This window comes from Candoia aspera, chromosome 4 (assembly GCF_035149785.1).
Source record: "Candoia aspera isolate rCanAsp1 chromosome 4, rCanAsp1.hap2, whole genome shotgun sequence".
Classification (NCBI taxonomy): Eukaryota; Metazoa; Chordata; class Lepidosauria; order Squamata; family Boidae; genus Candoia; species Candoia aspera.
In genome coordinates, this window is record NC_086156.1 from 97,905,553 (window position 1) to 97,921,779 (window position 16,227).

Sequence of the window (16,227 nt, forward strand, 5' to 3'; positions counted from 1 at the left end):
AAGGGCTGCAACAGGAATTTTGTTCAATGAAAAATAGCCATTTCCCATTATTTTTTTAATCTTCAATGGGACTGCTTTGTCAATATGCCCATTTTTCCCTTTGTCAAGGAGAGTGATAATGGGACATCAATAACATGAAGAATTCTAAGGAGTTTATATCCGAAAAAGCTCAGTTATTCGCTTACTCAACCTCCCACCCTTTTTAAGGTACGGTTAGAGGTGCAACTGAATCATAACACAAAGTACAAATAGGCAACAGGTACCAAATGCAGTATCTAAAAGATAAATACTGCTTTATTGGTGCTTAGTATATTTTTGTTATATACAAAGCAGGAGGGTTGAAGGGACTACATCATAAAATATAGGGAGAAGTCAAGATGTATTGAAGGAGCTTTGCTTAGGAGTTAAAAAGCTTATGGGCAACAGAAACAGATGAGGTTCCTCGGGAGAATAGGTTATTCTGGGGAGAAAGGGCCCCTCTTGCAAGCAAGGTATGGACCTACCTTAGTAGGTCCATACCAAGCAGCAGAATTGGCTTTCGCCTGAAGAAGAGGAACTGAAAGATGTGGGAAGGGGCCAATTCAGAAGAGCTCCAGAGGAGCTAAAAATGCCCTTGTTCCTTCTTCTGAGCCTCATGTCTCCAAGTTTGGAAGGACAAGGAGTGGACTGGGATAGAGTCAGTCGTAGTATTTCTCTGCCCTCCGAACTTGGCAATACATCAGCATGGAGAACACGATGCCCAAGACCTAAAAAGAGTGGAGACAGATCTAGTCAGAAAGAGAACAGAAGCCCTAGCCCAGCTTTTCAATACCCTGAAATGCCTGTTCCTCGTTTGCTCCAAAACATAGGCAGGTACTGCCAGCTCTTGCCAAGGCCATGAAGTAATCCTGCTGCTTAATATGTAGAAACTAACCATTGTATAAGCCAGTGTTTCTCACTCTTGGCAAGTTTAAGATGGGTGGACTTCAACTCCCAGAATTCCCCATCCACTGTGGTGGCTGGGGAGTTCCGGGAGTTGAAGTCCACCCATCTTAAACTTGCCAAGAGTGAGAAATTCTGTTCTAAGCCTAGCCGCGTATGGCCTACTCCATCAGAAGGCCTCCAGTTTTGAGGAGCAATGAGTGCAGAAGGTCCCATCTAGCACTGCAAAACGGCTGGGAAAGAACCCCTGTCTGAATCCCAGGGGAGCGGCAGCTGCTGCTAGTAACTGCAAACAGTACTGAGCATATGAACCAGTGCCTACTTTGGTATAAGATACTTTCCTCCCTCTCTTTTTCAAACTGAGTTTAACCAGGCTTAAACCAGAAAGTGAATGGAGCAGGGAGGGCCCTCCTCCACACCCTCCCCCACACCCTCCCCACCAGCCTTAATGGAATCTGGATGGTGCAAGAAGCAGGTAGTACGTGCTATCCTAGTAGCACAACCTTCCTCAGCCTGGCACCCTCCACGTGGGTTGGAAATTACAGGGATCTGGTTGGGGAAAGCCACTTTAGAGCACCTGGTGGGGGTATAACAACAGCCAGGGTGCTGGGTCTGGACTGGCACTGGGGGAGACCCAGGTTCAAGTTCACCCTCAGCCATGGAAGCTCCCTGGCGGTCTTTGGGCCACACCTTCTCAACCAGGAGTGATTGTGAGAATAAAAAGGCAGGAAGGGGCACTATATATGCCGCCTTGAGCTCCTGACAACAAATCTTGAGCTGGATGTTCTCTCTGGGTGTTGGACACATTTAAAAAGTGGCTTAAGCCCAGCTCTATTATCTTCTACTCAGATCTGCAGTATACACAATGCAGACAACTGCTAGATGTCAGCAAAGGAAAACAGAAAACCCACCTCTTTCCTACCATCTAGTGGCTATTGGGAAATTTGTAGTCCAGATACGTTAAAAACCCAGATAAATATTATAAAGTGTAAGCCATGCTTGATGAAACCTTGGAAACCAGTGGAATAAGCTTTTTAACAGTTGGCCAAAGACTTAAATCCTTCGCATTGTTTTTAATTTATATACCGCTTTTCTGATCCCATTGCTCTCTTGCACAACTTTCCTATTATATTAGGACCTAAATATAACACGTTGTCTTTGTTGAACATGCATCATCTTAATGGACTGTACAGCTGGCTTTTCTTCTGCCTGCCCTTTGCCCTTTTTCTCATGGTAGGTAACCCCATTTTTTTAAGGAAAGGAGCACATTTTATTGCACATATTTCTTTTTATCCTCCAAGTCCAGCAGGAGACACTGAGGTGATATATGATATCATCCAAGCAGGCAAAGATTAAAACATTGGCCACTGTTTTGTTTTAGAGTTAGGAGGGGTTAAGCAAAAAAGTGCATTAAGTCTAGTGGGAGATTGCAAGCTCTCTCTTGCTTGTTACTCGTTGAACTAAAAATTGTGCACTCGGATCTGCAAGTGTGACTTTGGGGGATTCAGGAACCTCCCAAGGGGTTGGGAGAGATGCTTGTGCCCCCTTCCTCTATGCCCATTGTGATGAGTATTAAGTTTCTTTCAAGGAAGCCTTGCTAGTTGTCTAGGTCAGTGTTGCTCAACCTTGGCAACTTTAAGGTGTGTGGACTCCAACTCCCAGAATTCCCCAGCCAGCATGGCTAGCTGGGGAATTCTGGGAGTTGAAGTTCACACACCTTAAAGTTGCCAAAGTTGAGAAAGACACTGGTCTAGGTCACTCCATCTGCCACCACTGTTCTGACCACCTCACCTGGACAACAATGATACAGGCAGCAAAAATGCCCATTGCAGAGATGTTCTCCCCTAGCCAGCGTTTCACCTTCTCGTAGCAAGGCTGCAAGGAAGAGGACAAAACAAATAGAAGCACGTGAAACAGAGGTCAGAAACCTTGGGAGGGATGTCCTGTATACTGTGCTGTTGTCATTAACCCTGCTCCTTGAAAAGATCAGCCTGTGATTTCTACCAGCACTTTTCAGGTGCTACTTGAACATAGAGGCATTATACTTCTGTTTAAGCATTTTAAAAGTAAATTTGGGAAAGATGACAGGAGACAGAAAATGAAGGTTGTCAGTACGCTATAATTGGGACGAGATCTATACGTACATGCTTACACACACACACTATTGTTATCTAGTGTTTGAAAATAAATAGACACTCTTAAAAATCATAAACAGACATTTAAAAAATGTAATTCTTACAATCTCTGGAGAAGGCTCTAAATCCGGGAAAGGTGGGAGGAAAGAGAAGATGGGGACAACCAGCAGCAAGGTGGAGGGACTTAGCTGCAGCGGCACTGAGTGCACCGTTGAAGACCAGATTAAGGACAGATCATCATGGGGAATATCTATGTGGCTGCTAAGCGTCGGCGATGACTTGATGGCATGTAACCGATCGATCAATTCTTACAATGCCAATGTCAAGGACAGAATTAACATTCACAACAAAATGTGAATGAGTCTTAAGTTCTCACCCAAAACTAGAAAAGAAGAGTTAGGCCAAAAACCCAGAAAAGGCATTCTGCAATTTAGGTGACATCATCCCAAAGGCCCAGGGCTGAACCCATTTCCTAGATCTCTAATGGCGTCAAGAAACGGGAGAGGCTGTTCTTAAAACATGGACAGGTACACAAGTAAGGACATAGCTCTTAAAATAAAAGCCAGAGCATATCCTGGTGAGCAGAGAAGGCCATTTATTTATGAGTATAAACTCATATTCATACACGTATAAGGCATCTTAATAGACAAGTAAAAAAAATAAATAGTGGTGAATTCATAGTATCTGTAAGGGTGGATGGCAACTAACTAGCAATTCTAAGATGCAAAAGGTTATAAACACAAAGGAATCCCAGCAATTTCTAACAATAGCAAAAGAAAGAAAATCCCAGCAAGCGAAAGGACAGAAAACTACTGGTATATACCTATGGGACTGCAGAACTGTATATCACATGTTGGAGGCCAAAAGGCTTCGGAGGAAACAGAAAAGCACCAAAGGAAGAGGGGCAGGTGAGGCTTTCCTGGTAACCGGTGGTGTAATTATTTTTCCCCCCATTGGGAAGTAAACAATGGTGTTTCACGGTCCACGTTTCCTCACCTTTAGTATCTGCCTCTGGGTTTAATAATTAAGATAAAGGAAAAGAAGGCTTTTCCCTATTATTTAATTCTGTTTAAAGTGAAATGAATCTAGGATGACACCGACTGTCAGTTTTTCACCATGGCTCAGTTTGTGTTCTCCTTGAGCCAGCAGAACACTAAACTAGTGCAAAATTTGCTGTTCTCACTGCCAATCCCTCGCATACCTCTATAGTTTCTGTTCTGGCTTGCTGCTGGGTGGTGATATCCTAATTTTAATCAGTGTGTTACAGAGAGCCAATCTGGTGTAATGGTTAAGGCATCAAGCTAGAAACCGGGAGACCGAGAGTTCTAGTCCCACCTTAACCACAAAGTCAGCTGCACCCACCTTGGGCCAGTCATTCTCTCTCACCCCTAGGAAGGAGGCAATGGCAAACCACTTCTGAAACTTGAGTCAACACTGACTCAAAGGGACACCCACAAAGGGCATGTTATACAAAGCCATGGTGTTGCTTCCCTCCCGCTTTCTGGACTGTCTGCCAATCATGACTCTACTGAGATTGGTGGATGGCTACAAGGATAGACCCATGGTTTTCGCCATCTCTCAAGCCTTGGCATCAAGAGGGCTGATCTACAGGGAATGGTGCCTGAGAAAGTAGGAGAGGCCCTACTGGTTTATTAGGCAGCCCCATCCACACTTGTGAACCAGGCATTGATTCCAAGCTGGTCTGTGGGGAGGGAGGGCTGGGCACGATGAAGAGATTGCTCATCTGGCACCCACCCAACAGTTGATGGGTAGAGGGGGTGCCCATTAAGTAGCTTTTAATGAGCAGCCCTCCCACCCCGCACATTGATTTATTTTGAGAAGTTTAGCACTGTAAACTCATTTACATCAGGTTCCCTCCTGCCAATCAGTTATTTGGGGATTTGCTCTTTTCCCTTCCAGAAAAGAAAAAAGAATGGGGCCAAAGAAGAGTGTCCAGGATCCCAGTGGATGAGGGAGTGAGCAGCACACACCCAAAGTGAGCTGTAGGTGTCAGGCTCATCCCATCCCTGGGGGTCATCAGCCTGTGCCACTGCCATCATGAATGGGAAAATGTGGCCCATGGCTGACACCCTTAAACTGCCACTAACTGCTGCCAACTTAAGTAGAATATGCTACTTTAAAAATGGAACAGCCAAGGATGACCTAAGCCTGTCTCAGTCACGGGCTGAGAATGGGATGAAGGCAATGTACTGAGGCCCAGCAGAATAAAGCAGTTGCCAGGGCATGTTCATAGCATGGTTAGATGCAAGTAGGGAAAGGCCCTAAGATAAGGATCACTGAGGATGTTAAGGGAAAAGAGATGTTGAAGGCCTTCCCCTCAAAGGCTTTTTGTGGGGGACCCTTTCTAAGCAATGTAGAACAGCAAAAACGGACTAACTCAGAGATGATGCAAAAATTATCTTGAACTGAATTTCTAGAATGGCGGCTCTTCCCCTCTATGCGTCTCTAAGGCAGGAGGGTGCAATTTTTTAATGCCAAGAATACAGGGCAAAATCTAAAGTTGATTTCGCCTCATATCAATTTATATTTAATTAAAATTGATATCATACTCTCCTTCATTTAACAATGTCCTCCACTTGGTCACATTAAAAACAACAATTTAGAAACATACTTTGGAGGTCCCTGGGACCTACATCTGGCTATGGAATTTCAGGTTGTGCGTCTTGGCATAAAAACAGAGTCCACCATGGCAATTCAACACTGCATTGGAGTTGGAGAACCTGGAAGGCCACACAGACAGGAAGATGTCTGCAGGGCCTCCCAACCAGGTCCTCTGTGCTTCAATCTGGCATTGAATGTTACAGGCTCCCTTAGAGAAGATGCGATTTGGAAGCCACTGCAGGAAAGGGAATTCCCAATCATCTTTAGCACAATCCTGTTGCTGCTATCTCACCTCCTTCCACCAGCTGGCACTGTCCACTTGACAACCATCACTTCGCTGTAAGCAGCAGGACTCGGGAACCCAAGTGCTGTTCCTCATCTCAAACCAATCTGTGTAGTTCTGCACCCCACAACAACGGAACTGAAAAGCAAGAAGAACGGTGTCTGTCTGTCTGTCTGATGTCAGGAAAAACTCCCAATGGTTTCAATCCAGCCTGCACTGTATGTAGCACACTGAATTGGCTTTTACACGCTCACCTCATTTTGCACAAGGTCCCACGCTTTGGTTAACCCCAAGTTGTCTTCTGTCTCATAGAGCTTGAGTCCTTCCTTGAGGTTGGACTGAGCATATCGGTCAAACTGGAAGAAAGACACACTACATGTACCAATTGATTATTTCAGTGTTGCAAATAAATGCGCAGGGTTGGGGGACAAATGAACCAGGTTTCCAATCCTCACAGTGGTGATTAAGAAGTCTTCTCCAAAACACCTGAGCGGGGTTGGGATGACCGATGCTGAAAGAGGGCACTTTGGGTTGGCTAGAGTCCTGGATAGGAAAACTTGACATTCTAATACACTGTATACTTGCAATCCATATTTGTATACTTAACGCTTCAGTCTGTTCTTTTAATATCACTTTTTAGATGATCAAAATACCATTACCCAGGAACACAAACACTGAGTAATCTGATTGAAGAGAACTCTTATGGCATGGGGAACTCCAAAACAAGCCAACAAGATTCTGTAAGAATATAAAATGCCCTACAAAAGGGCACTTCTGGTGGCTGGAACCTGGGTTAGAACATACTACGCCAGTGGCTGGCTGGCTTGGGAATTCTGGGAGTTGATCCATACATCTTAAAGTTACCAAGTTTGAGAAACACTGTACTAAGTTATGCCCAGATGCAAATTTTCCAGTTTCTTAACAGATTTCTTATAAACCCACAGTTAGGGAAGCAGGAGAGGTTGAAACGAGACCTCCATATTTTTTTTCTCTCATATCATCATCAGTTCTGAACACACTAAGGTAGGGATGGATGGATGGAATGACTACATTGGTATATGATCATTAAATATTGTTCTCTGATGCACAGCCCCAAACTACGTATGATTGACATGACCATGCAGAAACAAAGAAGATGACCTGGCCAGGACAAAATTGTTTCTTCCAATTATTCCGTTTTTAAAGGAATACATGCTATAGCTCTTCTAAGGAAACTTTTGAGGGTGCAAAAATTGAGCTGTATCTTTGTCATCTTTATGGTATGGAAATGATGAATTAAATGCGTATAATGGATTCTTTCCTCATTCCATGAAATTGAGACAGACTTACGGTCTGTATTACGTACTTCTTTGGGCACTGGGAATTCATACTGTGAAGCACGTTTCTGGTAGTGGGGATGCCATGATCAGCTGTTATGCAGAGCACTGAGGTTCTTCCTTAAGTAATCTCTTTCACCCCTATTCCTTCTAATTTTTCTAAATATATGGAAATAAGGATCCTTACCTTATCCCGGCAAGTGACAAAAACTAGCAATCCAACTAGTTCCAGGAGAAAGAGGGTGGAAAGGACCAGGAAGAACTAAGGAGAAATGAACAAATCAATCAGTCCATCCAGGATGGAGGGTTTTATGTTTAGGTACGAGTGTTATGTTTATATACAGATATGTGCATATCTCAGCTAGGATTGTTTCTACCATGTGAACCTTTCTGCTCAGTATTTTTTAATGGACTTACTGGACTGTGCATAGACAACCAGAATGTTAGAAAAATACCTTGGAACACCTTCCTCAACCTGATGCTCTCCAGATGTGCTCCTCAGCTCCACAATTACATCCAGACTTCCCTTCACATAACCCGCCCCCAAAAGTGCACATTTTAATTCTACTAGTTTTAATTCATTAAAGCATTTAGGCCCATTCTTTAAAGCATTTAGGGAATTCAAAACAATTCTCACAGCAGTTTATGTATGATCGTAGAACAAGTCCCTGCCTTGCAGTATATTATATAAAAAGATCCGGTGCAAAGGAAGAAACCTTTCAGAAGAGAAAGAAAAGTGAAGTCCAGCATCCAAAAAAATGAAAGCAATTCTTAGGAAGGTTGTGTGAAATGGAATCGATTTGGGGAGCGGAAAAAGGCAGCGGGGCTTCAAACGCATGGCTGTGGCTGCCATCTTGATTTTTTGAACCCCTCCCTGGGGACATCCCTGGTCAGAAATTTACTGCTTATTATTTTGCATATTCCATGGCTGAGCATGCCTAGCATTTAACCAGGCCCTGTAAACAAATCCTGCTTCAAATTAAGTCCTTTAGATACCACCTTCTCTGACCAGTACAAGTAGTCCTTGACTTACAATCACAATTGGGACCGGAATTTATGTTGTAAGTCGTTGCAGTCGTAAGTCGAATCACCATGTGACTGGATCCAATTTTATGACCATTTTTACAATGGTTGTTAAATAAATCACAGGTTGTTAAGCGAATCCAGCTTCCCCAATGGATGTTTTTTGCTGGAAACCACCAAAAAAGCTCACAAATCACAATTACATGACTGCAAGATGCTGCAACGGGTTGTAAATGCGAGCTGGTTCCCAAGTGCCCAATTGCAATCATGTGACCACAGGGATGGTATGACAGTCGTAAGTGCAAGTACAGGTCATAAAGCACTTTTTCCAAGGCTGTTGTAACTTTGAACAATTGTTAAACAAATGGTCATAAGTCGAGGACTACCTGTATATGCTCCTACCAATGGGCTTATTTGACATTCATTCCACTTGACCCTTGTTCATGCATATGGTACAAAGAGATGCTACTTACCGTCAGTAAGAGGCATCGATGTTCTGTGGCGGCCCCCAAGCATCCGAGGAACCCCACCACCATGATGATGGCCCCTGTTGCCATGAAGAGCCCTGCTGCTGACAGCGATGGGAAGGAGAAGGATAAGGTAGCAAAGCGGCCCTGGGTGGCAGCCAGCCATACACCCACGCCAAGTACCCCACAGCCTCCCAGCTAAAGGGAGAGACAGAGGAGAAGCACATTCACATAATCAAGAATGGAAGGTCAACTCCAGTGTTTCTCAACCTTGGCAACTTTAAGATGGTTGGACTTCAACTCCCAGAATTCCCTAGCCATCATGGCTGGCTAGGGAATTCTGGGAATTGAAGTCCACCCATCTTAAATTTGCCAAGGTTGAGAAACACTGGTTGACTCTTTTCCCATTGTGCTTCAGGACACTGTTGCAGGAGAAATAATTAGCTTAATTCCCACTCTCCCCACCACCCCAAAGGATCTTTCACTTCCCCAGAAGAAACTACTCTAACATTCAATTGTTGTGGACTGTTGGGGTTCCAAGGTTTATAAACATTCCATGACATCATAGAAGTTTAGCCAATGAGCCATACAGGGAATTAAAACCAAGTTTTAGACTGTTTTATCATTACAATATTGAATCGGTAAATATACTCTGTACCTTATTTAATCTCACATCAATCCTACAAGACAGGGGTTTATAACTCTGTTGTTTAGAAGAGCCATGAAGACCTGGCTTTTCACCCAGGCCTTCAGTGAGGGAGAGGGAGACCCCTCACTTCATTGCATTGACATCTTTTACCTTTATCTTTTTAAAAAAAATTTATTGTAATTTCTTTGTTTGATTGTTCTGAGCCACCCAGAGTCTCTGAGAGTGGGGCGGCCTACAAGTTTAATAAATTATGATTATTATTATTATAACAATGAGGAAGTTCCCATCAGAAGAGGATATGAATGTGAGTCGATCACCTATTATTAATTATCATTGTTCATTGCTGATTGTTGTTTTTATCTTGTTTGTTTCTCATAAACTGCCCAGAATCACACTGCTCAAGTTAAATTAGATAGAGATAGATAGAGATAGATAGAGATAGATAGACAGCACAGTCATTAATATAAAATATTCCTGCATCTAGAACAGATCCACCAACTTGTAAGGGATCTGTCCTAGATGCAAAAATTCCAACAATGTGCAGATAGCCTGTTGTGCAGAAAGGTTCTTTGATGCATCATTTTAACTTTAAAACAAGATTCACGTAAAATTCACTATGGAGAGACAGACTTGCCATGACTCACCCAGAAGATGAGATTGAACACAAACATTTTCACTTTAACACAAAGCAAACATCCTCGGCTCACCCCCATGATGCCCAACGATAAACCTAGAAAGAGATGTGGATGAAACACTCAATAACACTGAGTATTTCCACACATTATTCAAGACAACACTCGGCTTGCCAGTAAAAGTACCATGGCCTAAGTAACAGACATACTAAATCCAAAATCTACAGTTGAGTGTGCAAGGGTTGAATGCTCCAAAGTATTTTATCAGATTAGTACCACAAAAGGTAAGAGACAGGGAATTACATTAAAGATTAAAGAATCACATCTTTCTTACTTACTTACTTACTTACTTACTTACTTACTAATTAGATTTATATTACCACCCCTCTCCCCCGGTGGGGGACTGGGCGGTTACATCACATCACTGCCTATAAACAAAGAGTAATACATATTGGGGAGAACAGTTATTGTAACTAGTAACTATTACAATAGAACTAATATTGTAATAAAAACATTAACATTTAAGAGGGAATCAATGGTATCATCTTATAAAAACAACAAGAGTTGGTGACTTTTGATAAGCAAAGTATTTTTTAGTTATTACAATCTTGGACTTCTAATTATTGAAAATTAAGCCTTCTGTCCCCAAACAGGAAAAGAAAACATGAAAGGGAATGAAAAAGGGAAACAAAAGATGTGAAAGAAAGTATGCATGTGTTGCAACAATTGGTACTAATTTCCAGAGTATGTGTTTATGCTGATATAATCATACTTCTAAGCAGTACAGTGCAATTCCAGGTCTCCAATCCCAGTGTCCTCTTAATGGCAAGGCTGGTTCTAGGCCTAGGCAATCCAGGCACTTGCCCAGGGCGCCAATTTTTTTTTAATCTGTTCAATCATGTCTGATTCTCGGAGACTGCCTGGACAAGTCCCTGCAGTTTCCTTGGCAAGGTTCTTCAGAAGTGGTTTGCCATTGCCTCCTTCCTAGGGCTGAGAGAGAGTGGCTGGCTTTGTGCCTAAGATGGGACTAGAACTCACAGTTTCCCGGTTTCTAGCCTGGTGCCTTAACCACCACACCAAACTGGCTCTGCCAAATTTTAGGGGGTGCCGAAATTGAAAAGCCTTCCAAAATACACGAATAGAAAATCTGATAATCTTTCCTGGTTGCTTTAGAACATTTTCTTTCTATGCTTTTTGAAACACCCACAAAGTCAGTCAAGTGGTAGTGAACAACATACTAACCAGACATTGCAAGTCATGAAAAAGAAATTATTAGCACAGCTATGGACCTCAGGAAGCCGATAAGATTAGACAAAGATCTGACCTGAAGGTATTGAACAAGCAAGTCGCATGACCAACAGCTTATCCAAGTTATAAGTGCTAATAGCGCACTCTCTGCACCAGCACACCCACTCAAAGGTTAAATATAATTTCACAAAATGGTTGTCATAGGACAACAATGGGCACTGATATAATTAAAATTATTTACAGTAAATAGGGTGAAAATGTCAGTGAAAAAAAATTGTCTGGGGCTGGAAATCGTAAGCGTAAAGCTCAAAAACTTGAAGAAAGAAAGAAACAAGGGTACTTTTTTGAAATTGCTAAAAAGATCGAAAAATGAGCCAGCCCATAGGGGGTGCCAGACTTGTGACTATCCATACCCCACTGTTAGGTAAAGAGCAAATCATATTTGTGGTCCTATTTGAAGAACATGCTTAATTGAATCACAAGTGGGACTAACTAGTTATACAAACATGAAAACCAAACTGTACTGGAGCAGAAAGGGATAAATATTAACTCAAAACGATGCTGGGCTTGTTCTAGCTTAAATTATCCGACTCTGGTGTGAGCTAAGCCAACAAGCTGTTGTAACTAAGAATTTGAACTTGGTCTTTTTTGTCCAAGTCCCACAAAAAAAGTCATTTTTACCACACATTTGCCAGCTTCACATTGTCCCCATTGAGTTACATGTAAAAAAGGATGGGACTTCAGTTGTGGAATCACAGCCACCCTCTTGACTTTCTTACACACACAAACATGCCCCCGCCCTGCTTAGTTTGGTGTTCTTCCTCTTAAGGAAGTATGCTTCACCAATCTGATGCTGTCTAGATGTGCAGGACTAGAATTCCTCCAATTCCCATGCTAGCTGGAAATAGTCACATTTATAATCCCAACACATTCAGAGAGCACCAGGCTGAGGGTGGCTGGTGTACAGTTTAAAAAGCAGCAACTGTGCAGTGTAGACCAGGGTTTCTCAACCAGGGTTCCCCAAGAGGTCACTAGGGGTTCCCTGGGAGATCACAATTTATTTTAAAAAGTATTTCAAATTCAGGCAACTTCACATTAAAGAGGTAAGTTTCATTCTTTATTTTTAGTGTAAGAACACCGTTAAGACCTCCACGTGAAACGGATGTAATAATTGTGTCACTTCTGGCCTATATTTGAGCCTGAATGTGCAGGGGATCCCCGAGCTCTGAAAAATATTTCAAGGGTTCCTCCAGGGTCAAACGGTTAAGGAAGGCTGGTGTAGAAACTGACCATTTCTAACACAATTGTGAAAGAAACTGGGTTCTCAAAATCTGTATCTCAGTCAAAAATTTGTAAGAAATGGATTCAGCCATTACGTGGTGGAGGTCTTAATGCTGTGCCTGAAAGCTGTCAGAGTCTGGATGGGGAGGAACAGGCTCAAACCAAGCAAGGTGATGCTCAGAAGTCTTCCAACTCTAGGGGAGTTGCCATCTCTGATCCTAGACGGGGTTGTGCTACACCCGAATGGGCAGGCTCACAACCTGGGAGTCTTCCTAGATTCACAGCTCCTGTGAATCTAGAGCAAGTGGCAGCTGTGGTCTGAAGGACCCAGCTAGGGCTGGTGCACAGATTGTACCCTTTCCTGAATCGGGCAGTGCTTCCATGCCTTGTCAATCCTCAACTGGATTACAGTAACTTGCTAAATGCAGGATGCCCTTGAAGACCACCAATGAACTTCAGCTGGAGATCTGAAGCTGGAACCAGAACATGGCTGCCTGTTCAACAGTGGGTCAGACCATTACTGTCATATCACACTGCTATTATCAAAGTGGCATGGGCTTCCAGTCCATTTCTTATTGCAATTCAAGATACTGGCTATCACCTACAAAACCCTGTATGACAACGTGGGGCCTTGGTATCATCAAGACCACCAGTTCTAGGCAGATTCTGCCAGCCAAACATATGCAAACAGAGTCCTTGCTGAGGGTCTCCAAGGACTGGAGAGAACCATGGCTCCTTCATGATCTTCTAAAAGCTTCTTAAAACTTGGTTATTCTAGAACATCTCTGGGGAACACTAAAATTAAGATGTGCTGCTTTCTATTGTAGCTGACTGCTTGGGGGTTCTTTATTATGTATAGTATTGTGTATTTTCATGTATATTGTATATTTTATATATATGCTTTATATATTTATGTGTAATATGTATATAATATAATACACACAATGTATATAGTACAATATACATATATTATATACATTGTTTTGTACACCATTCACAGCCAATTGCAACTGAAGCGGTATAGAAGTTTCATCATTAACTAACTAGCTAATTACAATCTCTCTCACAAAAAAAGGTGGGAGGGGGTCTCCCTCCACAAAGCTAAATGTAGCTTTCCTGCCGTTCTGAGGTGGGAAATATGAAAACAGTATTATAAATCTAAAATAGACTTAACACAATTTAAAGAACCCCCCACCCCACCAAAGGTAGAAAATCTTAGCCTTGCCAGCCTCTGTGATTCTATTTTACATCCTTAATCTGCCCACGGTGGTCCTCAGCCCCTACCAAAAAACATTAACTACCTTCCCCACCAAATGATTGTCCATTCCTGGGCTACTTCTGAGTAAACATGCTTACCATCACCTTTTCAGTTATTGAGCATGATATTATCCTTCAATTTATAAAAAACTGTCTATAAGGGACAAATAACCATGTAGGTTAAGATGCTTAATTTCCTTTTTAATGAAACTGAAGAGACTAATGACTTTAACATCCAGACCCAGTATCTAGGTTCACTTAACAGCTCATGGCGTTAAAGTACTTTATTTCCCCATATCCTGCTTCCAAGAACCAGGCCCGCAACTAGGGTCTATGTCTCCTGGGGCAAACATGGATTCTGTGCCCATTTTGGCACCCCCCCCCCAGCGCAGAGCCCAGGGCACATGCCCCAGTTGCCCCCCCCCCAGTTGCGGCCCTGCCAAGAACAGTGGAAGTGGTTCTCCATTCTGCCCTCACGCCAATCTTCTGAGATAGGTCAGCTTAAGTCCTGTATCCAAGTTCTTGCAGTTCACTGGGTGGCTGAATAAGGATTTGAACCCTAATCTTCCGTAGTCCAACAGTCCCACTTTCTATACCAGATCAACTGCTTCTCCATAACGCTGAACCAAATCCAGATTGAGACTGTGCAAGGACAGCCAGCGTGGTGTGGTGGTTCAGGTGTTGGATTAGGAGTGGGGAGACCAAGATTCTAGTGGCTAGGGAATTCTGGGAGTTGAAGTCCACACCTCTTAAAGTTGACAAGGTTGAGAAACACTGTTCTAGTCCACTCTCAGCCATGGACCAGTCACTCTCAATCAGCCCAACCTACCTCACTGGATTGTTGTTGATCTTACGGGAAAAAAACAGCTCTTGTATGAGCATATACTAAGTAAAACCACCAGAAATGTTAAATATTATACAATGTGAGTTAAAAATGAGGGGTCACAGAAATCAGAGAGATGCAGTAATGGGAGAAGGGGAAGAGGAAAAAAAAACAGGATGGCAGACTGTCTATAAAGACAGAGAACACCCCTTACTCATAACTTCCACATATGGATGGTACAATCTTGGCTTTCAAGACCCATGTATTACCTCTTTTTTAAACATTGCATTTATCTCTTTCTAAATTTCTTCTTGAAAATTGATACCATTTATCATAAAAGCGACCAGGACTGGAAAACTGAAAAGGCAAAGCATTTATTTTGTCTTTAAACATGGGGAGAAATATTTAAGTAATTTTTCAAGGTTATAAAAATATGGCCATTATCTTTTAAAAAGCTGAAATATATCTATATTTAACATTTTAAAAATGGAAACTGTTGCATAAAATTCTCCCCTTTTTCTTTCTTTTTCCCTTTTTCTATTGTTTTGTTTTGTTTTGGTTTGTTTAATTAAAAGCCCCCTCCCCAGAGTTAAAAAATAAAAACACATGTAAAATGTTTATATAGCCTAAATGAAGCGATTTTAAAAAATCAAGTAGAAGTTACACTGAGACAAATCTTAGTTTTGCAAGAAGCGGAGAAACTGAATCAAGTCCTGTTGTCCATCCTTATTCAACAGCATATAAAACAGCCACACTTTTGCCCAGCTCCCTCCCTTTCTAGGATCTTCCCCTCTCAACCTTCTTGCCTTAAATTTCAGTTTCTCTTCCCCTCTCCCTCTCCCTCCCTCTCTCTCTCTCTGCATTTTGGAGAAACCTCCTCCTCTAATTCACTACAGATAGGCAGAACAGACAGACCGCTCTCTTCATTGTAAATTTAGTTTAACAGAACTCTCAGATTTCGACATCTGGTCAAATGTACTTTGTTTGCTTGCTTGTTTGTTTTAATGACATAACCCGTTTTGATTTAATGGATGGGCTCCCTCCCCCCTTGGATAGTATCTCTGAAAGGAAAAAATAAATAAAGAAACCAAAACAACAAATTACTTTTTAAGTCTTTAGAACAAGACCTACTGTTAAAACTGTGTGTGTGTGTGTGTGTGTGGGTGGGTGGGTGTACTTTGTATCCCCCCCCCCCATTTCCTGATCTTGCACCAAGAGGTATGAAGAAGGGGCACGATCAAGCCCATACAGAGGGGTTAGAGGGCAGAATTTCCTCCCCCCCGCGCCTTTCCTCAGGAAAGTCTCTTCTATTTCTTTCCAGAGCATCTTTCTAGCCTTGGTGACGGAGATTGCCTCCGTCGCTCGCCCCCGCGGCTTATCCCCCCTGCCCAATATAAATAACACCAGATGCGCCCCTCACCTTGACTCCAGGTCAGGGGAGTTTGGAAAAAAGAGAGGATTTGGAGCGCGGGCCCTCCCCAGGTACCTCCAAATCTGAAAGCGGCTTCCTCGGAGTGCGAGATGCAGGATGGAAACGGAAGGGGAGCGAATTCCAGCCACGGGACAGGGG

The 16,227-nt window shown here is 42.6% G+C and overlaps 1 protein-coding gene across 2 annotated transcripts; it reads right to left on the bottom strand.

Annotated features, from left to right (window-relative positions):
• Positions 1 to 276: 276 nt before the first annotated feature.
• Positions 277 to 16,212, bottom strand: LOC134495587 (tetraspanin-4-like). Of its 2 annotated transcripts, XM_063301116.1 has the most exons (9): positions 16,078 to 16,212; positions 15,672 to 15,718; positions 10,061 to 10,146; positions 8,774 to 8,965; positions 7,465 to 7,539; positions 6,216 to 6,317; positions 5,971 to 6,099; positions 2,713 to 2,796; positions 277 to 746 (listed from the first exon to the last, which is right to left on the bottom strand). In XM_063301116.1, exons 3-9 carry the CDS (start codon positions 10,127 to 10,129, stop codon positions 678 to 680), a joined length of 720 nt encoding a protein of 239 aa, XP_063157186.1. In that variant the 5' UTR covers positions 10,130 to 10,146; positions 15,672 to 15,718; positions 16,078 to 16,212; the 3' UTR covers positions 277 to 677. The 2 variants fall into 2 exon arrangements, with proteins under 2 accessions (XP_063157186.1, XP_063157185.1); XM_063301115.1 differs by lacking the exon at positions 15,672 to 15,718.
• Positions 16,213 to 16,227: the final 15 nt, after the last annotated feature.